Source organism: Elephas maximus, chromosome X (genome assembly GCF_024166365.1).
Source record: "Elephas maximus indicus isolate mEleMax1 chromosome X, mEleMax1 primary haplotype, whole genome shotgun sequence".
Lineage (NCBI taxonomy): Eukaryota > Metazoa > Chordata > Mammalia > Proboscidea > Elephantidae > Elephas > Elephas maximus.
Genome location: NC_064846.1, coordinates 122,321,010 through 122,343,146, shown reverse-complemented (window position 1 = coordinate 122,343,146; position 22,137 = coordinate 122,321,010). Strand labels below are relative to the sequence as shown.

General features: G+C 45.5%; 1 protein-coding gene across 2 annotated transcripts; it reads left to right on the top strand.

The window, feature by feature from the left end:
• Positions 1-1,188: 1,188 nt before the first annotated feature.
• On the top strand, positions 1,189-21,944 carry CCDC22 (coiled-coil domain containing 22). 2 transcript variants are annotated; one of them, XM_049872344.1, is made up of 17 exons: positions 1,189-1,423; positions 2,449-2,626; positions 14,569-14,701; positions 15,496-15,602; positions 15,746-15,812; positions 15,939-16,078; positions 17,353-17,547; positions 18,119-18,181; positions 18,271-18,390; positions 18,998-19,117; positions 19,199-19,315; positions 19,420-19,521; positions 19,605-19,712; positions 19,968-20,063; positions 20,319-20,378; positions 20,458-20,532; positions 20,984-21,944. In XM_049872344.1, the coding sequence occupies exons 1-17, from the start codon at positions 1,374-1,376 to the stop codon at positions 21,095-21,097; spliced, it is 1,845 nt and encodes a 614-aa protein (XP_049728301.1). In that variant the 5' UTR covers positions 1,189-1,373; the 3' UTR covers positions 21,098-21,944. The 2 variants fall into 2 exon arrangements, with proteins under 2 accessions (XP_049728301.1, XP_049728300.1); XM_049872343.1 differs by having other exon boundaries at positions 1,190-1,423; positions 15,900-16,078.
• The last annotated feature ends 193 nt before the right edge of the window (positions 21,945-22,137 follow it).

Below are 22,137 nucleotides of genomic sequence, written 5' to 3'. Positions count from 1 at the left end.
TCTGTAAAGAAGGCTGTTGGAATTTTGATCAGGATTGCATTGAATCTATAGATTTGCTTTGAGTAGTATTGACATCTTAACAACATTAAGTCTTCCAATCCATGGAAATGGAAGATCTTTCCATTTATTTAAGTCTTTTTAATTTCTTTCTGCAGTGTTTTAGGATCATGTCATCTGCAAATAGAGATAATTTTATTTTTTTTTCTTTTCCCATCTAGATACCTTTTATTTCTTTTTCTTGTCTTATTGCTCTGACTTGTAATACTTGTAATACAATACTGAATAGAAGTTATGAGGGTGCCCTCCCTCGTCTTGTTCCTTGTTCCTGATTCCAAGGGAAAAGCTCTCAAGTCTTTCTCCATTAAGTATAATGTTGGCTGTTGGCTTTTCATATATGCCCTGAATCATAATTTCTAGGATGCCGTTTTTAAGGGAGCATATCCCCGGTCTTTCTGTCTTGGAGCGACTGAATGGGTTCAAACTGCCAACCTTTTGGTTAGCAGCTGAGGGCTTAACCATTGCGCCACCAGGACTTCTTACAGATTTGCATAGCATGTTAAAATAAAGCATTTATTGAATCATGATTAGTAGTAGCTATCACATATACAAAGGTGCCCTGGTGGTGCAGTGGTTAAATGCTTGGCTGCCAACCTAATAGTTGGCAGTTCAAACCCACCAGCCGCTCTGGGGGAGAAAGATGTGGCATTCTGCTTCCGTAAAGATTTACAACCTTGGAAACCCTATGGGGCAGTTCTACTCTGTCCTTTAGGGTCGTTATGAGTCAGAATCCACTCGGAGGCAGTGGGTTTGGTTGGCTGGTATCACATATATAGATAGTGCTTTCTTACTTTAGTACGTGTTAGGTACATAGTACAATGTGCTTTACATAAATTAACTATTTTAATCCTAGGAAGCAAGTGCTATTTTACAGATAATGAAACGAAGACACAGGGAAGATATGTTACCTGCCCGTGGATGCACATTTAGTAAGTTGCAGAGCTAAGACTCAAACCTAGTAGCTTTTCACTAAAGCCCCGTGAGGGCGCCTGCGCAGACGGACAGACGGACAGACACAGACACAGACACACACACGCACGGTATGCTTCCTTAACCTCTCGGAAGAGCTCTTCGAGCTGCAGGCGGGAAAACTACAATTCCCAGAGGCCATTGCGCGCTTAAGTCTGTGCGGACGCATACACTAGGGATTCAGGCAACGTGCGTGCGCCGCGCTCTCTCACTGAGCTACACTTCCCGTCTCTGCCGGTGTGGCCGGTAACGCTTCGTGGACCGCGGGCGCGGTGCGGGGGCCTCAACAGCTGCGCTGCTGGCGTTCGGACCGGGTCCAGGGCCCACGACTCGGACCCGGCTACATCATGGAGGAGGCGGACCGGATTCTGATCCATTCCCTTCGCCAGGCCGGCACGTAAGGACACGGCCCCTGCCCCCCACCCCATGCCTGCATTCGGGACTCCAAAATCCTGCGATCCAGTCATCTGGAGTCCTTAAAAACCCGGACCTTGACATCCAGGGCTCCAACTTCCAGGACCTAAGACACTGCCCCTCTCCCTCTGTCATCGGGGGCCTCTCAGACCTTTCTATCACCATACAAACTAAACCCAAAGCTAAGGGACCGGAACACGTCCAAACATTAAAACCTTGGAACCCCCAAGACCCAGGACTCTGAAGTCTGTAGATCTTGACATCTGGGAAGCCTAAGTCCCAGTATTTCAACAACTGGGAAGCTTAATACCCTGGAACCCTTATATCTGGAGATCCTAAGTCACCTGTACCCTGAAAACCAGGCAGTTTAAAACCCCAGAATCCTAAAATCTGGCAAATCTCAACAAAATCCTAAAATCTCAACTTTTTGTGACCCTGACACACGGGATCTAGGACCCTGAAAACCCAGGACGCCAATATCTAGGGAGACTGACTTCTGGATTGCTTGAAACTCGGAGGTCTTGATATCCAGGGACTTTGACATCCAGAGACCCTGACATTTGCAGCCCCTGAAAACCCTTGCCTCCCAACATCTAAAAACATCTAGTCTCCTCAAAACCCTAGTGGTTCAGTTATCTAGGGGCCCTGACACACAACGAACATATTTGGGGACCCAGAAGCCTAGGGATCATGCCACCTGGGCCCCTTGACCTTTTCAGACACCAGAAACATGGGTGCTCTTAAGCATAGGGGAAGTTTGAGATTTTTTTCAACTCAGGTCCCATCCATCAACCATTTTCCTACACTCAGGTCTTAGGACCTGAGGGCTTTCCTGGTTCTTAGTTTTCCAAATTGAAGTCGTAGTCATCAATACCCAGGACCTGCCTGAATTGTGAGCACCCTTCCCACCCTCGCTCTGATGTTAGGCTCTCCAGAGGGCAGGGTAGCCCAGCCTGATCCCAGTTGCCTGACTACTGCCCCAATCAAGCCTGCCCCCTTTTTCTTCAGGGCAGTTCCTGCAGATGTGCAGACCCTTCGAGCCTTCACCACTGAGCTGGTTGTAGAGGCTGTGGTCCGCTGTCTGCGAGTGATCAACCCTGACGTGGGCTCTGGCCTCAGCCCCCTGCTGCCTCTTGCCATGTCTGCCAGGTTTCGCCTGGCCATGAGCTTGGCACAGGCCTGCATGGTGAGTGTTGTCCTCTCGGTAAAATCTTCCTTCCTCTTTCACAAAGTCACCAAACTTCTTCAAAACTCTTCCTTTCTCCTCTGCCGTCTCGCCTTGTGGCTTAGCGCTCACTGTTGGTTAAGGCTGCTGGCTCTATGGTCAAACTACCTGAGTAGTTCAGACCTAGCTCCAGCACTTGGTAACTGTGGAAACTTAACCCTCTGGGCCTCAGTTTTCTTGTCTGTGAAATGGACATCATAAAAATAGGTTGTGAGGATTAAATGAGTTGATCCATGTGAACTCTTAAGAACAGTGCCTGGCACATGATAAATGTTATATTAGTGTTCACTGGTATTATGATCATCGTCACTAGCCACAAACATCCTCGGTATTTTTCTGCGGTTACTGAAGACTTTAGTTTCTTCTCATGGTTTCTTTCTGACCCTACTCAGTGGATTTAATCTCCATGTGGAGAATACTCCCCGCACTGGGTTCTTTCAGGTCCATGACAACTTCACTTCCTGGGACTTGTCCTCTGTCCCAGTTCTGCTGGCCACCCACTGTCACGCCCAGGACCTGGTCGTCATGTGAAATTGAATACCTCAGATATCTCAAGTCCTGAGCAGCACTTCTTATTCTTCCAGCTCTCAAGTAGTGCCTGCTGAACTAATATTTTTTATTGATAATAATGTTGATACATTAGCTATGGTTATTCATTTGTCATTGCTGTGTACTTTTTCGTTGTATGAAGTTATATTTCTCCCCAACTTTTTAGAAAATTTCCAATTTTTTGCACCCGTACACTCTGCCTAGATTCACCAGTTGATAACATTTTGCCCATTCTCTCTCTACATATATAAATGTAGATAGGCATTTTTTTGCCGACCCTTTTGAAAGTAAGTTGCAGAGGTGACACTTCCAGTGCTTCAGCATTAATCTTTTAGAACAAGGCCATCCTCTTCCATGACCACAATACCATTATCCACCTGCCAAAGTTACCATTGATACAATAATCTTTTCTAATCCACAGTCCGTATTCAGATTTCTCCAGGTGTCCTGAAAATATCCTTTATAACATTTTTTTTTAATCCAGGATCCAATCAAGGATTATGCATGTGTTTTATTATCCCACCTCTAGTCTCCTTTAATCTAGAAGAGTCCTCTGCCTTTTTTGCCTTTCATGACATTTTTGAAAAGTCCAGGCCAATTGCCTTGTAGACTGTCCCATAATCTGGATTGTCTGAATTTATTTATCCATTAAAGAAAAAAAATTTTTTAATTGTGCTTTAGATGAAGGTTTACAGAGCAAGTTAGTTTCTCATTAAATAATTAATACATACATTGTTTTGTGACATTGGCTGCCAACCCCGCGATGTGTCAACACTCTCTCCTTCTCAACCTTGGGTTCCCCATTTCCATTCGTCCAGCTTTCCTCTCCCCTCCTGCCTTCTCATCCTTGCCCCTGGGCTGGTGTGCCCATTTAGTTCTGTATACATGGTTGAACTACGTGTATTATTGTTTGTTTTTTGGGCCTGTTTAATCTTTGGCTGAAGGGTGAACCTCAGTAGTGACTTCAGTACTGAGTTAAAAGGGTATCCGGGGGCCATACTCTCAGGATTTTTATTCATCTGTTCTATTGCTGAAGGATATTTGTTTTTTCCCAATTTTTTTTTTGTATGCATGCATGTGTTTTGTTTATTTGTTTTCTTATTTTGTTTCCCTATTACAAACCATGCTGCTATAAACATTCTCAAACGTGTGTCCTGGTAATCTTGTGCATGAGTTTGTTGTTGTAAATAAATTATTGTATTTTTGTTGTCATTGAGAATATACACAGCATAAAAACATACATGAATTCAACAATTTCTACATGTACCAGTGACATTGATTACATTCTTTAAGTTGTACAGCCATCCTCACTCTCCTTTTCTGAATTGTTCCTCCCTCATTAAAATAAACTCATTGCCCCCTAATTGGAGCCCTGGTGGTACAGTGGTTAAGTGCTACGGCTGCTAACCAAAAGGTCGGCAGTTCAAATCCACCAGCTGCTCCTTGGAAACCCTATGGGGCAGTTCTACTCTGTCCTATAGGGTTGCTGTGAGTTGGAATCTACTCAACGGCAGTGGGTTTGGTTTTTGGTTTTGACCCCCTAAGTTTCCTGTCTAATCTTTTTGAGTTGCTGGTATCAGTTTGATTCCATATAGATAGATCTTAAAAGAGTACAATGCTCAAGGCAGACATTCTTCACTAGTCAAGTTAAACTATGAGTTTTTTATACATGAGTTTTTCTGGCATTTGTATGTGGGAGGGAGTTGAACTGCTGTTTCATAATATGTGCATATCTCCAACTTCACTAGGTAAATAGTCAAACTGTCTTTCAAATTGGATGTGCCCTACTACCAGCATTAGATGTTGTTACACATTTTAATTTTTGCTCATCGAGGTGTGAACTGGTATCTCATTATAGTTTGTTTCTTTTTTTTTGTAGCAAACTTTCAGAATAGTTTTAGATTTACAGAAAAATTATGAAGATAGTATAGAGAGTTCCCATATACCCCACACCTAGTTTCCCCAAGTATCTTACATTAGGATGGTACGTTTGTCACAATTAATAAACTAACATTGATACATTACCATTAATTAACTCTCTACATTATTCAGACTTCCTTAGTTTTTACCTAATGTCATTTTTCTCTTCCAGGATCCCATCCATTTAATCTTACTTTAGTTTTAATTTGTATTTCCTTGATTACTGATGAGATTTAACATCCTTCCATATAAGCCATTCATGTTTACTCATCTGTAAAATAATTGTAGGTGTCTTTTGTCTATTTTTCTGTTTTTTGTTGTTTTTTCTTACCAATTCATAGGAATTCTTTACGTATTCTGGGTGCCAATCTTTTGTTGGTTATATGTTTTCTGTTCATTCATTCAGTAAATACTCACTGAGCACCTGCAGTGTGTCAGACATAGTTCTAGGCACTGGGGATACAGCAATATACAAAGGAGACAAAAATCCCTGCCCTTATGTAGCTGAGATTCCACTGGGGGAGACAAATATATAAATAAACACGATAAGTAAGTGTTTTAGTTCCCTAAGTGCTGCTGTAACAGAAATACACCAAGTGGGTGACTTTAACGAACAGGAATTTATTTTCTCACAGGAAGGAGGCTAGAAGTCTGATTTTAGGGCACCAACTCTAGGGGAAGGCTTTCTCTCTCTGTTGGCTCTGGGGGAAGGTCCTTGCCTCTTTCAGCTCCTCCTCGTTTCCTTCGTGGTCTCTGTGTGGCATCAGTCTTCTCCCGTTTGTCCTTACTTGCTTCTGTGCCTAAACTGCTCATTTTATAGCTCAGAAGTGATTAGCCTAAGACATACACTACACTGATGTGGTTCATTAACATAACAAAGAAAATCCTATTCCTAGATAGGATTGTATCCACATGTCTAGGGGTTAGGATTTGCAACACATAATTTTGGGGTATACAGTTCAATCCATAACAGTAAATAAATTATATGTTAGAAGATAGGTGTTATAGAAAAGAAATTAAACCATTTGTCCCAGTCCCACTTACTGGATAGTCTGCCTTTTCCTGCTGATATGTAGTGGCAGCTGTGTCATTAAATTGGTTTCTAGATATGTGTGGGGCTTTCCTGAGCTTTCTGTTTTGGTTGTTTCAATTCCTGCAGTAATTTCTCTTTGTCTTAATTACTATGGCTTTGTAATACGTTTTAATATCTGAGAAGGCATATCCCTTCCTACCTCGTTATTCTTCTTCAGGCAGGTCTTGGCTATCCTTGGCCCCTTTCTCTTCTGCATATGTTTCAGAATTAGCTTGTCACATTTCATGACAAGCTTTGTTGGGATTTTTGATTGGGATTGCTTTGAATCTTTAGCTCATTTTGGGGAGGATTAACATCTTGAAAATATTGAGCCTTCCTAATCATGAATGTAACATGCTTCTCTTTTGACTGAGGTCTTCTTTAACATCTTTCCATAAAGTCTTTTTTTTTAAATAATTTTTATTGAGCTTTAAGTGAACATTTACAAATCAAGTCAGTCTGTCACATATAAGCTTATATACACCTTACTCCATACTCCCGCTTACTCAACTATAAAGTCTTTAAATTATTTTTTATATAAAGATCTTTTTTTTTTTTAAATAAAGATTTCACCCATCTTTTGTTAGATGTATTTTAGGTATCTTTTTGTTGCTGTTATAGCTGATATTTTAAAAGCTTTCATTTACTGTGGCATTGACATGCAATTGACCTTTACATATTGTGACTTTATATCCTATAGTTGTAGGTTCTTTTGGAGTTTGCAAGTATAGGCAGTCCCTGAGTTACGAACAAGATCCATTCAGAAGTGTGTCTAAGTCGAATTTGTAGATAAGTTGGTACTTATCAGTGATTTAAAAGTGATTGTGATGCAGAATTTGTTGCGAGTAGGGGGTTGGTTCAGTCAGTTCAGTCATTTCAGAGTGAGAGCAAATTTACATAACATTAAGGGCAAGTACCCAGAGACTTACTGTAAACAATTTTATAAAATCCCTGAGTAACTTCAGTCTAGTTTTTTCCTTTCCAGTTCTTACACTTTTTGTTTCTCCTGGGCTACCAAAGACTTCTGGTACAGTGTGTTAGGTTGCTGGTCTTAAAGGGATCCATTTACCCTTTCACCATTGTGTATGATGTTTGCTCTAGGACTGTGTTGTTGTTCATTCATTTTTTGGACTTTGCTTGCGCAGTTTCTGTCTCTTAGCAATAGACCTCAGAGCGCTGCTCATCCCCTAGCCCTCAGGTTCACGTAGCTCTCAGGTTCTTCTGTCTGGGGCTCTTGGTGGCTTTATGAGGTAGGCAGTCTGTCCTTCTGGCCGTGGGGTGTATTCTTGAGGATGACACTTTATAAAGGCCTTTGTTTGGCAAGGAGAGAGCATAATGGGAGGTGTTTAGGAGGGACTGGTGTGGAAGTCAGGCTTCCCACTACTCTCTGTTCTCTTCTGTCAGTCCTGTCTCCCACTGGATTGGGTGTTTACCTACTTTTGCTCACACTTACTTTGAGTCATAATTGACTTGATGGCAATGTTTTTTTTTTTTTTTAACTTTAGTATGAGACAGAGAATATAGCTTTTTCTGTGGTCAAAAGTTGTGTTATTGCCTGGCCCCCAGCAGCCTCAGTTTGCCAGCAGCAGGCAGAGGGGTTTCTCTTAACCCAGCTGTGTGCTGTCCCTGTGGCCAACCTCATCTCAGTACTGCTACATTCTGGTGTCTGCCTCTTCATGGGCCCTACTCCTGGCAACAGTTTCTGCGACTCAGCCGCCTTCATATTTTGATGTCTGCCATTTCACACAACCCATTCCTGGAATGAGTTTTTGTGTCTGTCACAACTCTTCGATTGCAAGTGTCAAACATCTAAAGTAAAGTAGCTTGAAAGCCAGTGGCTTTCACACCATTTTGACTGTGACCCTCTGAAATAAATACATCTTACATTGTGACCCAGCACACACACACATATAATAATAATGGTTTTTGAGTGTGTACTCTCTATCAGGCATGGTGGTGACATAGTATTAACTCATTTAATTCTCTGAAGTAGAATTAAAGCCTTCTGAGGTAGGTACTGTTGATATCCCATTTTTCAGATGAGGAAAGTGAAGCACAGAAAGGTTAAGTGATTTGACTGAGGCCACACAGTTGGTAAAAGGCAAAGCAGACTTGAACCCAGGAAGCCTGCTTTTAGAGTCCAGTGCAGCTCGAGACCACCAGCAGCCGTGGCAGAAAAGGGCTTGCTTTCTCTTACTGCCCATTTGTGTGTCCCCAGCCAGGACTCTGATGTGTCCTGCCAGGGTTACAAGCCAGGGTAGGGAGGCTTTGGGACTGGCTGCTCCACCAGGACTTCATGGAGTAGGGGAGGATGAGGGGCTAATTCACCTAAGAGTGGAATCCTTATGGTCAGGCAAATGCCACACATTAACCATGAGGGGCCTGTGAATGAATGAATGACTGAAGTTTACAGACATTGCCTGTTTGGTCGGTGGGCTCCTGAACCTCTTATTACGGCGGCAATTATAAAGAGCTTCCGTACCTCTGTCCTTACCGTGAGCCAGGCCCTTTTATTTCTTAAAGCAGTCACATAGGGAAGGTATTATTAATCCCATTTTACAGATAGGAAACTGAGGTTCTGAGTGGTTAAATAACTAGCCCAAGGCCTCATAGCTAGTAAGCAGGACAGGCTGGATTTCTAACCCAGATCTTTTTTACCCCCAAACCCGTGTAGACTCTTTAAAAAATATTATTTTGAATTGTATTGTTTTATATTGTATTATTTTGAGTTGACTGGCTAGATCAGTCAGGGACCAGTCAGGAGACAGAAACTACAGCAGTAATTTGAACAGGAAAATTTTACCATAAAGAATTGTTAACTAGGTAAAAGGTGGTTAACTACTGAAAGGGTAAAATAAATCTCTGAGGTGTGCCAGAAGTAGCAGTAGCACAATACCTTGAGAAGCCTCATTCCCACTCCAAACCATTTACTCCTTTCTTCCCCTTACCTGTCTGCTATAAGGTATTTTTGTTCACCTCTTGCGTATCTTTCCAGCGTTTTCTTTAGGTAGATACAAGCAAATATGAATATATATTCTTATTTTCCTCCTTTTTTACACAAAAGATAGCACATAACCTAGTTTTTCATCTTTTTTTTTTTTAACCTAACAATATACCCTGGAAATCATTTCATATCAGACAATGGAGATCTTACTCATTTTTTTTTCTTTTATACCTGCATAGTACTCCATTGTATTTTCAGTTGGTCTACTATGCTCGGACATTTAGATATTTTGCAAATAATGCTGTAATGAATAATCTTGTGCATATACATTTTTGTATTGTTGGAGGTGTATCTTTGTGGTAAACTCCTAGAAGTGGGATTGTAGCTGGAAGCATAGATGTTATATAGTTTTTTAGATTTTGCGAAATTGCCCTCACCAGGGGTGTTTAATTTTTGTATTCCCAACAGCAGTGCATGAGGAAGTGGCTGTTTCTCCACAGTCTCTGAGCATATCATCAAACTTTTGGATTTTTACCCAGTCAGTAGGTGAGAAATGATATCACAGTGTAGCTTCCCCCAGCTTTGTACTTTGAAAAATTTCAAATTTAAAGAAAAATGGCAAGAATAGAACAATGAACACCTCTTTACCCTTCTCCTGGCTCCCTACACATTGTTAACATTTTGCTATATTTACTTTCTCTCTCTACATGTATCTATTATATATATATATATATACGTATTATATATATATATATATACGTATTATATATATACATGCAGGGACACACACACACACCCCTACAAACATTTTTTGTTGAACCATTTGAAAGTGGCAGACATCATAACATTTAATCCCCACATACATCAGTGTCCCTCTTCTAAGTAGAGTCACCTTCTCTTGCATAACCACAATACCATGATCACACCCATGAAATTTAATATCGATGGAATAATAAACATTGTCTGATATAGTGCCAGAAAATGAGTCCCTCAGGTTGGAAGGCACTCAAAATACAACTGGGAAAGAACTGCCTCCTCAAAGTAAAGTCGATTTTAATGACATGGATGGAGTCAAGCTTTTGAGACCTTCATTTGCTGACGTGGCACGACTCAAAATGAGAAGAAACAGCTGCAAACATCCATTAACTATCAGAATGTAGAATGTATGAAGTATCTACGAAAATCTAGGAAAATTGAAAGTCATCAAAAATGAAATGGAACGCATAAAGATTGATATCCTAGGCATTAGTGAGCTGAAATGGACTGGTATTAGCCATTTTGAATCAGGCAATCATGTAGTCTACTATGCCGGGAGTGACAAAGGAATGGTGTAGCGTTCATCGTCAAAAAGAACATTTCAAGATCTATCCTGAAGTACAACACTCAGTGATAGGATAATGTCCATATACTTAACAAGGAGGACCAGTTAATATGACTATTATTTAAATTTACGCACCAACCACTAATGCCAAAGATGAAGAAATTGAAGATTTTTATCAACATCTGCTGTCTGAAATTGTTGAAACATGCAGTCAAGGCACATCAATAATTACTGGTGATTGGAATGCGAAAGTTGGAAACAAAGAAGAAGGGATCGGTAGTTGGAAAATATGGCCTTGGTGATAGAAACAATGCCAGAGATCACATGATAGAATTTTGCAAGACCAATGACTTCTTCATTGCAAGTACCATTTTTCGTCAACATAAACGGCAGCTATACACTTGGACGGAAACTCTGGTGCTACGGCTGCTAACCGAAGGGTCGGCAGTTTGAATCCTCCAGGCACTCCTTGGAAACTCTATGGGGCAGTTCTACTCTGACCTATAGGGTCGCTACGAGTTGGAATTGACTCAGTGGCAGTGGGTTTGGTTTTTGGTTTTATACACTTGGACCTCACTGAATGGAAAACACAGGAGTCAACTACATCTGTGGAAAAGCGCAATATCATCTGTCAGAATAAGGCCAACGATCGACTGTGGAACCGACCATCAATTGCTCATGTGCAAGTTCAAGTTGAAGCTGAAGAAATTTAAAACAAGTCCATGAGAGCCAAAATACGACCCTGAGCATATCTCACCTGAATTTGGAGACCATCTCAAGAATAGATTTGACTCACTGGACACTAATGACCGAAGACCAGATGAGTTGTGGGAAGACATCAGGGACATCATAGATGAAGAAAGCAAGAGGTCATTAAAAAGACAGGAAAGAAAGACGAAAATGGATGTCAGAAAAGACTCTGAAATTTGCTCTTGAAAGTAAAGTAGCTAAAGTGAATGGAAGAAATGATGAAGTAAAAGAGCTGAACAGAAGATTTCAAAGGGCAACTTGAGACAACATAGTAAAATATTATAATGAAATGTGCAAAGACCTGGAGTTAGAAAACCAAAAGGGAGGAACACGCTCTGCAGTTCTCAAGCTGAAAGAACCGAAGCAAAAATTCAAGCTTTGGGTTGCAATTTTGAAGGCTTCTATGAGCAAAATATTGAATGATGCAGGAAGTATCAAAAGCAGATGGAAGGAATACATACAAAAATAATTGGTCGATGTTCAACCATTTCAGGAGGTAGCATATGATCAAGAACCAGTGATACTGAAGAAAGAAGTCCAAGCTGCACTGGAGGCATTGGCGAAAAACAAGGCTCCAGGAACTGCCAGAGTACCAATTGAGATGTTTCAACAAATGGATGCAGTACTGGAGGTGCTCGCTCATCTATGCCACAAAATTTGGAAGATAGCTACCTGGCCAGCTGACTGGAAGAGATCCATATTTGTGCCCATTCGAAAGGTGATTAAACAGAATACAGAAATTATCGAATGGTATCATTAATATCACACGCAAGTAAAATTTTGCTGAACATCATTCAAAAGTGGTTGCAGCAGTACATCCACTGGGAACTGCCAAAAAGTCAAGCTGGATTCAGAAGAGGACATGGAATGAGGGATATCATTGCTGATGTCAGAAGGATCCTGCCTGAAAGCAGAGAATACCAGAAAGATGTTTACCTGTGTTTTATTGACTATGCAAAGGCATTTGACTGTGTGGATCATAACAAATTATGGATAACATTGGGAAGAATGGGAAATCCAGAATGCTAAATTGTGCTCATGCAGAGCAGTCATTCGAACAGAACAAGGGGATACTGCATGGTTTAAAACAAGAAAGGTGTGTGTCAGGGTTGTATCCTTTCACCATACTTATTCAATCAGTATGCTGAACAAATAATCCAAGAAGCTGGACTGTATGAAGAAGAATATGGCACCAGGATTGGTGGAAGACTCATTAACAACCTACAATATGCAGATGACACAGCCTTGCTTGCTGAAAGTGAAGAGGACTTGAAGCACTTTGTGATGACATCAAAGACGACAGCCTTCAGTATGCATTACACTTCAACATAAAGAAAACAAAATCCTCACAACTGGACCAATAAGCAACATCACAATAAATGGAGAAAAGATTGACATTGTCAAGGATTTCATTTTACTTGGCTGCACAATCAATGACCATGGAAGCAGCTGTCAGGAAATCAAACAATGTATTGCATTGGGCAAATCTACTGCAAAAGACCTCTTTAAAGTGTTAAAAAGCAAAGATGGCTCCTTGAGCACTAAGGTACGGCTGGCTTAGGCCACGGTGTTTGCAACCGCCTCATATGCATGCGAAAGCTGGGCAGTGAATAAGGAAGACCGAAGAAGAATTGATGCCTTTGAATTATGGTGTTGGCAAAGAATATTGAATATACCATTGACTGCCAGAAGAACAAACTTATGAAGTACAGCCAGAATGCTTCTTAGAAGCAAAGATGGTGAGACTATGTCTCACATACTTTGGACATGTTATTAGGAGGGACGAGCCCCTGGAGAAGGACATCGTGCTATGTAGAGGGTCAGCAAAAAAGAGGAAGACCCTGAACGAGGTAGATTGACACAGTGGCTGCAACAATGGGCTGAAACCAATAATTGTGAGGATGGTGCAGGACCAGGCAGTGTTCATTCTCTTGTACATGGGGTCGCTGAGTCAGAACCGACTCTATGGCACCTAACAACAACAACAATATATAAAGGCGCCCTGGTAGTACCGTGGTTATGCCCTTACCTGTTAGCTGAAAGGTCAACGGTTCGAACTCACCAGCAGCTTCATGGGAGAAAGATGTGGTAATCTGCTTTGGTAAAGATTACAGCCTTGAAAACCCTATGGGGCGGTTCTGCTCTGTCCTATAGGGTCGCTATGAGTCTGAACCGTCTTGATGGCAAACAGCAACAACAATATGTACTACATTTTTTAATTCCCCGGGTGCCCCAGAAATATGCTGCATAGCTTAAAAAAAAATACAAGATCCAGTCAGGGAACATACATTTTATTTTGTTGTGGCGTCTATTTAATCTTAAATCTTGAGCAGTTCTCGTGTCTTTTTTTTTTTTTCTTTCATGATGACAGATATTTTTGAAGAGTCCAGGCTTCTTGTTTTGCAGAATGCCCCACAATCTGACTTGGTTTAATTGTTTTCTCATGATTAAGTTCAGATTTTTGGCAGGACTACCACAGGAGTGATTTTATCTCCTTCCCAGTATATAATGAGGAGTATATAATCAAAAGTATATAATGTCAGGTTGTGCCATGATGCTACGTTTGATCACTTGTTTGAAGTATCTCAGTGTGCTTTTTTTCTATTCTTTTTTTTTTTTTGGTAACAGCTTTATTGAGATATAATTCACATACAACACAATTCACTTATTTGACGTGTACAAGTAAGTGGTTTTTAGTATATTTACAGAGTTGCACAACCATCACCACAGTCAATTAGAGAACATTTTCATCACCTTAAAATCTCGGTGTACTTTTAGCTTGCATTTCTGTTGTAAGCAAGGTTAGACATATTTCATATGCTTAAGGGCCATTTTCATTTCCTTTTCTGTGAACTGTCTGTTCATATCTTTTACCTATTTTTCTGTTATGTTGCTGGCCTTTGTTCTTAATTTTAGGTGCTCTTTATATATTTTTTTTTCTTTATATAATATGTCGATTAGCTCTTTGCCTATAATATGAGCTCTGAATATTTTTTCCCAACTTGTAGTTTACTCTCTTGATTTTGCTTATTGTATTTTTTCTTTAAAATTTATATTTCTTCTCACGTGTTCAGAAAAACCCATCTTCTCTTTCATGGCTTTTGGATTTTGAATCATAGTTAGAAAGGCCAGAGCCTTAATCTTATTTGTTATCCTCTGTAGCATAAGTATAATAACTTTGTGGCTCACCTCAGTGGCCTGGAGGCCTTGAGGAGCCAGGGGAAGGTTCAGAAGGTGGTGGTGGTTAATGAGAGTGTGCATTTGTGGCCTGGACCCAGGGCTCCTGGGGCAGGAGGATCCTGCTTGCCTGGCTGATATGTTCCCATCCCCCCACCCCCAACCCCTAGGACCTGGGCTATCCCTTGGAGCTTGGCTATCAGAACTTTTTATATCCCAGTGAGCCTGACCTCCGGGACCTGCTTCTCTTCTTGGCTGAGCGTCTGCCTACTGATGCTTCTGAGGACGCAGATCAGCCTGCAGGTTCAGGGCGCCTGGGGCAGGGGGGGTGCATGAGGGGAGAAGGGGTTGTTCCTGTGTGTTCTGGGGGCTGCACGAGGTGGACGTGGAAAATGATTGATGGGTGTGTGGGGGGGGCATGTGTCTTAGGGAGACCTAGGTGGGAGGGTTGGGAGTTAGGGAGGGGATGTGGGGCAGGGGAAAGGGGCTGGGGGTTGGACTGACCCAGGTGATGAGTTGGTGCTTAGAGGGGCTTCTCTGACCTCACTTCCTACTCTGTCCACTTTACTTAATCCACTTTAATCACATTGTCCTCATTAACACTCCTCAAACAGGCCAAGCATACTCCAGCCCGAGGGCCTTGGTATTTGCTGGATTATTCCTCCCCCAAATATCCTCATGGTTCACCCCCTCACTTCTTTGAGGTTTCTGTTCAGATGTCACCTTGGGGAGGCCTCCCTCTTACTAAAAAAAAAAAAAAAAATTACTCCTTCCTCTCAACAGCCCTTATCCTCCTTTGCTTATTACCACTTGATAGTATTCTATCCAGTGATAGTATTATAACTATTAGTATAGTCTCTCTCCTCTATTAGAATCCTGGCTCTACCATGAGAGCAAGGACATTTATGTTTTTTCACTGAGATATCCTCAGTGTCTAGAACAATGACTGGTACATAGTAGGTGCTCAATAAATGTTTGATAATGATAGTTATATTGATATGTATCTCTGGGCAGGGGATGATGGCTCGGTTCCCAGAATATACATTTTTGGAGTTACAGTGTTGTCACCTGATTAACACTCCCTGCTACTCCCATAGGTGACTCTGCTATTCTCCTCCGAGCCATTGGGAGCCAAATCCGGGACCAACTGGCTCTGCCCTGGGTCCCGCCCCTCCTTCGCACTCCCAAGCTCCAGCTCATCCAGGTAGGTCTCTCTAACTCCTGATCTCGCCGTGTCTCTGCCCTGTCTTCCTTGTCCCCATCTGGGTACTCAGGTATTTGGCCCCCTCCCATTGGTATCCTCTGCCACACTTCATCCTGGAGGCTTTGACTCTGCCTCTCCCCCAGGGCTCAGCCCCCCAGAATCCTCTCCGTGCCAGCAGGCTGATCATGCCGGAGTTGAGTTCCAGAGGAGGTGAGTGTGGGGCTGTGGGGAGGGGTAGAGGTGGGCCTGGCTTCACCACGAAGGGGGAGGGCTGGCTGAGTCTGTGCTTGCCCCCAGAGCCACGGGAGTTCCAGGGGAGTCCCCTGCTGCCACCAGCCCCCACCCAGGTGCCCCAGCCTGCTCAGAGGGCAGCCTCACTCCTCGAATGCCACGCCATCCAGCTCTGCCAGCAGATGGTCTGGGACCGCCCAGGGGATGAGAACTGGCTACGCCGGGCATCCCGTCCCCCACCCCAGGTACAGCCTAATGCATGGCTCCATGCTGCAGAGGCTCCTGTTCACTGCTGCTCCCATTTTGTCTCCCATGGCTCCTTTGCCTCACTCCTCTCCCTACTTTGTACCTCTCTTCCATTGTTTTCCCCCACCATACTCCCTGAAAGAACTGGGACATTGGAGTCAGAAAGACTAAGGACCTTGGACAAGTCAGTATTCCTCCTCAGAACCTCAGTTTCCTATTTGGAAAAATGGGGTAGTGGTTAGAATGAAATCACACATACCAAGTTCCTAGCAACCAGGGCTGTCAGGACTGTTACCTTCCTCCCTGTTACTCCCACCTTCTTTTCCCCGAGTCTCTCACTTTTTCTGTCTCTGCAAGTGTCATTGAGACTCATTTTTTCTGTCTCTAAATCTCTGCACTATCTTTTCCTGTCACTGTCTTTGTTCTGTGTTTTGGCTGCCCCTCTGTCTCTCTCCTTCTGCTCTCTGTCTCCTCATCTCCTTCTATACACCTCTGTATCTATCTACTTTTTCCTTTCTGCCTCTGTATCTGCCTCTTCTTGTTTCTTACCCCTTTCTCCCTATGCAGGCTGCCATTTGTTCCATCTTTATCTCTTTCTCCTTTTTGAAATTATAGGCATTTTCAAATATCTATCATCCACCTTCAACTATAAGCATTTTGCCAGTCTTTTTTCATCTATTCTCCCCAAACTTTTTTTTTTGGCTGTATTATTTTAAAGCAAATCCCAGACATCATGTCATTTCAACTTTAAATACTTAAGAATGCATATCTTAATGCATAACGACATTCATTTTTTAACATAACCACTGGGCCATTTTCACACCTAACAAAATTACCAATGATCCCTCAATAGTATCTAATACTGAGTTCATAATCAGATTTCCCTAGTTGTCTCAAAACTGCCTCTGTTCTTGTCTCTCTGTCTTGCCTCTCTCTGTCTTCCACTCTTTCTGACTCTGTCCCCGTAAATCCTATCAAGGTCTCTCTGATTGGGAGGTCCATGCCTTCTTCTCTCCCTTGTCGCATCCTCTTCCAGCGTGGGGAGCATATGGGTGGAGAGAAGTGTGGCTGCGAGGGAGACCCCTGTCCTTGAAAAGAGCCTAGACTAGAGGGACAGGGGGGTGAGTCAGAGGCCAGCCTAGGTGGGAAAGGCTTGAGGGTGAATATGAGCTTATTTGTAGCCCTTGTCAGGTGGGTTTTCTGGAGGAGGCAGGGCCCTGGGTGTCCAGCAGACCTCTATGCCCTCCTGTTTCACTGTGCTCTCTGTTTCCAGGAGGATACACAAGTGCAGCGCCAGCGGCTGCAGAAGTACCTGGCTGAGCACCTGCGCCAAAGCTGGGGTCCTCTTAGAGTCCCTTCACAAGCCCAAGACCTGGGAGAGCTGCTGCAGGCCTGGGGTGCTGGGTCCAGGACTGGTGCCCCCAAGGGCTCCCACTTCATGCATTCAGAGAAGTTCGCTTTCCATCTGGTTGGTGGGGCCTGTGTGGAGATGGGGCATGCTGTGAGGAGCTGAGGCAGGGATGGAGGGTTGCTTTATATGCCACTTCCACAGCTCTATCCACACAGGCTCCCATGTTCCGCTTGGACAAGTCCTTTCCTCACTGGAGGTGGACACCCAGAAGGTTCTCCTGGCTTCTCAGGAGACTTCAGCGGAGAAAGGGTGGATGAGTGGGGACCTTGTAAGAGTTGTAGGGGTGCTTTTTGTGCAAAGACCACCTTTCCCCACACAGTTTCTTGTGTTTGTTTTCCCTGGGCATATCTTCTCTTCTTGTGTGTTCACCCAGCAGGGCCCCTGTACTTCTCAGGGCATTTGGGCTTCAGAGATGGGGCAGTTGCTGTATCAGGGCCAGGGAAGTCTCTATGTGCAGCCACTTTAGTCTGAGGTTGCCAATAGTGTCTATCCTCATATAGTCACAGTCTGACAGTGTCAACATGAGTGGGTATGGTGCTGGGAGAGTGCTTGGTGGGGTGGCTGAGGCTTGGCTTTGTGTGGCAGAGGCTTCCCTGACAGGTACGATGCTCCCTTTTCATTCCCCCAGGAGCCTGAGGCTCAGGCAGCCCAGGTGTCTGACATGCTGGCGAGCTCCCAGCTGCCTGAACAGGTGAGCAGAGTGGGTGGGGTAGGTCCAGGCCCTTGCCAGTCTACCAGTTTGGTCTGACACCCCCCCACCCACTGGCCTGTGCCTCCTAGGACACAGGGGCAGCTCAAGAACAGGAGCTAGAGTCCCTTCAGGAGCAGCTAGAGGGAATGAACCACAACATTGAAGAGGTTGAAGCCAACATGAGGACTCTGGGAGTCAGCCTTGTGCAGGTAGAGGCCATGGGGGAGGGGCTGCTGGGCTGGAGTGGGGCCAGAAGTAGGGCCTAGAGGGGTTAGTGGAACTTGAGGGGGCTGAGAGGTAGTCTGTAGAGGTCTGCAGGTATCAGAAGGGTTTGTGGGGGTACGTGAGGGACTTGTGGGGGTCTTTAGGGTTCAGAGGAATTTGTGGGCATGAGGGCAGTTTTAAGGGTCAGGGAGGCTTCCAGTTCTACAGGTTGGTAGATCTATAGGGGTTAGAGGGCCTGTGGGCCTCAGTCAGGCCTCATAGGTGTCTGTGAGGATCATGAGGAGTTTGAGGGTCTATGGGAGTTAGAAGGGTCTGTAGGCATCTTTGGAGGCAAGATGGATCTATAAGGTCAGGGGCTTGTGGGCACTTTTTAGAGGATCCTAGGGGCCAGTGTGGATCTGTAGGGGTTAGAGGGGCCTGCAGGTACCAGTCCTTATCAGGAGGGGTTTGATGGGCATATAGGGGGTAGACAAGTTTGTAGTCATCTGCGAGGTGTCAGGGTAGGCCAGAGTATTCTGGGCTCAGTAGGGTGGTGGGATGGAGTGTGTGACTGGGTTCCCCCACTGACTTGGAGTGGGTCTCATGGTGCAGGTGGAGACCGAGTGTTGGCAAAGTGAGCTCAGCACAGCAGAACAAGAGCAGGCCCTGCGCCTGAAGAGCCGGGCAGTGGAGCTGCTGCCTGATGGAGCTGCCAACCTTTCCAAGCTGCAGGTGGGGCTGGGTCTGGGCTGGGAGGATTGGGGCTGTAGGGGCCTGGGCTGTGTGACATGTACCCCCACCCACTCCACCCAGCTTGTGGTAGAGAGTAGTGCCCAGCGGGTCATCCACTTGGCGGGTCAGTGGGAAAAGCACCGAGTCCCACTCCTTGCTGAATACCGCCACCTACGGAGGCTCCAGGATCACAGAGAGGTAGGTTGTGGGATCCTAGGGCATAGTTGGGGCAGGCTTGGTCCCTCCCTAGGGAGCCATCTCAGTGCTCTGCTCACCGCCCCTGCCCATGGGGTCCTGGATAGCTGGAATCATCCCGAAGGCTGGCAGAGATCCAGGAGCTGCACCAGAGTGTTCGAGTAGCTGCTGAAGAGGCCCGAAGGAAGGAGGAGGTCTATAAGCAGCTGGTGAGACCCGTGCGAGGACCTCCGGTGGCTGATGCTGGGTAGGGTGTTGGTTCTGGGGGAGTACCTGCTGTGTCCCTGCCTAGGTGTCAGAGCTGGCAACTCTGCCCAGAGATGTGTCCAGGCTGGCCTATACTCAGCGCATCCTGGAGATTGTGGGCAACATCCGGAAACAGAAGGAAGAGATCACTAAGGTGTGCTACCATGGCCATGGCTTGGGTCATATGGGCAGACATGCCCATGGGGCAAATGTGTATAGCAAAGCCACACAGGGCCTCACATCCTCTGGTAGGCAGAGCTGTACAGCCACACACAATCCACCCCTGCCTCCCCTGATACAGTGACATAGTGACACAGCTCCTGTCTTGTTGTGAGTATATGCACGAGTACCCCCAGCTGGCTGGCCACGCTGCCTGACATGGGCTCGTGGCCACCCTGGTTTCTGCCAGATCCTGTCTGACACGAAGGAGCTTCAGAAGGAAATCAACTCCCTCTCTGGGAAACTGGACCGGACATTTGCAGTGACTGATGAGCTGGTGTTCAAGGTGTGGGGCAGGCCCAGCAGGGTGCAAGGGTCAGGGTGGGACTGGGCTACTGCCTGCCCATCTGCTTCCTGGCTGGATTTGGTCTGAGCCCTGTGTGAGCCTTGTGGGTATGCTGATACCCTGTCCTGGCATTGCTCCATGGAGCAGGAAGTCAGGGGTGAGAGAAGGTGGCTTTGTGGGGTGTGGAGGTAACGTAGTATGTAGGCGGGCAGGGTCAGCCTACTGATAACGTGAAGGTCCCCTCTGTCTGGTTAGGATGCCAAGAAGGATGATGCTGTTCGGAAGGCCTACAAGTATCTAGCTGCCCTGCATGAGGTGAGGGGAGAGGCCCACCTGGGGGTGGACGGGGAGGACCCATGGTGGGGTTAAAGCCTTCTGCTCCTGCTGTCCCCAGAACTGTAGCCAGCTTATCCAGACCATCGAGGACACAGGCACTATTATGCGGGAGGTTCGAGACCTTGAGGAGCAGGTGAGGCCTGGGACTGGAAAGGAACCCAAAGCAGGCAGGGACAGCTATTTGGATAGTTTATGCTGGGAGAGGCTGTGGGACCAGATACAGCCTACAGCTAGAGTCTCCGCCTTGCCCCTTAGTAGCTGTGTGTCTGACCTGGGACAAGCCAGTGGCCTACTCTGAGCCCCAGCTTTTCCCACAGTGGTCCTCACACCTGCCTCAGGACCATTGGCAGTGACTTCAGCTTGAATATGTGATGGCAAACCCTACCATGTAGCAAACGGTGCTTTAGGTAGAGGGACTGACACGTGCAAATGCCTGGTGGTGGGACAAAGCAGGCTGGTGTTTGAGGGGATTGTAGGAGCAGGCGAGGGGGCCCAGAGTGGCCATAAAGAAGGGGGGCTGTGGCAATCAGGAGCTAGGAATGGGGCCCTGGATGCTAAGGGAATGCATATTCACATTGTCTTAGATTGAGACAGAGATGGGCAAGAAGACCCTCAGCAACCTGGAGAAGATCCGTGAGGACTACCGAGCCCTCCGCCAGGAGAATGCTGGCCTCCTGGGGCGGGTCCGTGAGGCCTGAGGAATCCTTAGCACAGGTCTTCCCCCAGCCTTAGGTGGGGCTTTGGGGTGTTGGCGTGGTGGCCAGTGCTTGCCCTAGCTGTTCCCTCTGTTGTCCAGTTCCTCCTGCTGTATAGTCTTGGACCCAGACCCCAGCCTGCCCCCCGCCCACCTGATCCCAGCCCTTATCTGGGGTGATTGTCCAGAATGTGGGAGCCAGGCTGCAGTTTATTGGGGAGAGGATTGGGGTCTTGGATCCCAAATAAACGAGGGGCTCTGTGTGCAGTCTAAGCTGAGGCATGGATTGGGGACACATGGCACAGGGCAAGGGCCGTGGGGTGGGCAGCTGTCTGTCTGGTGGGACTTGTGAGAACACTGGGGTGCTGTGTGTGTGTGTGTGAGAGAATGAGAGATATGCAGGTGCATTCCAGTGGGCTGGGTTTGTGACTCAGTGCGTGTGCAGGAACCTTGCATGAGACCACACATGATAGGTGGTATGTCTGTGTGACTTTCCCAGACTGGAGACCATGAGTATCCTAAGGCTGCTTCCATGTGTCTGGGTGAGCCACTGTGTGATACAGCAGGCTGGCTGTGTGTGTATGTTTTGGGGTATGTGTGTATGTTTTGGGCTGTGTGTGTGTGACAGGACTGATCCTGTGTGCTTGTTTGTTGGTGTGACTGCAGCATTGAGGTTTTCTGAGTACTGAGGCAGCCCCTTTGTGTTTGGGAGTTATTGAGTCCAAGTGACAGGATTGCGATCTGTGACTGTCTGTGGACTTCTCCAGCCCTGAGATGGTCTCTGAGAGTGACTGAGGTGGGCTATGTGTATAATTGGTTGTGAAGGCTCAGTTTGGCTGGAGAGCCTGTCACAGGGGGTGGGGTGGGGATTGAAGGCTGGGGCTGGGGCTGGGGCCCCTCTGAGCAGCCTTGGTGCAGAGGATGTGATCCAGGAGGGGTGGTCCGCTGGGAAGTAGGGTCCCTGGCAGGCAAGACAGTAGAAACTTCACTTGTTGGTCTTTGTGGACATAGCCAGGGCCTGTTACCCCTGCCCCCTCCACCCCT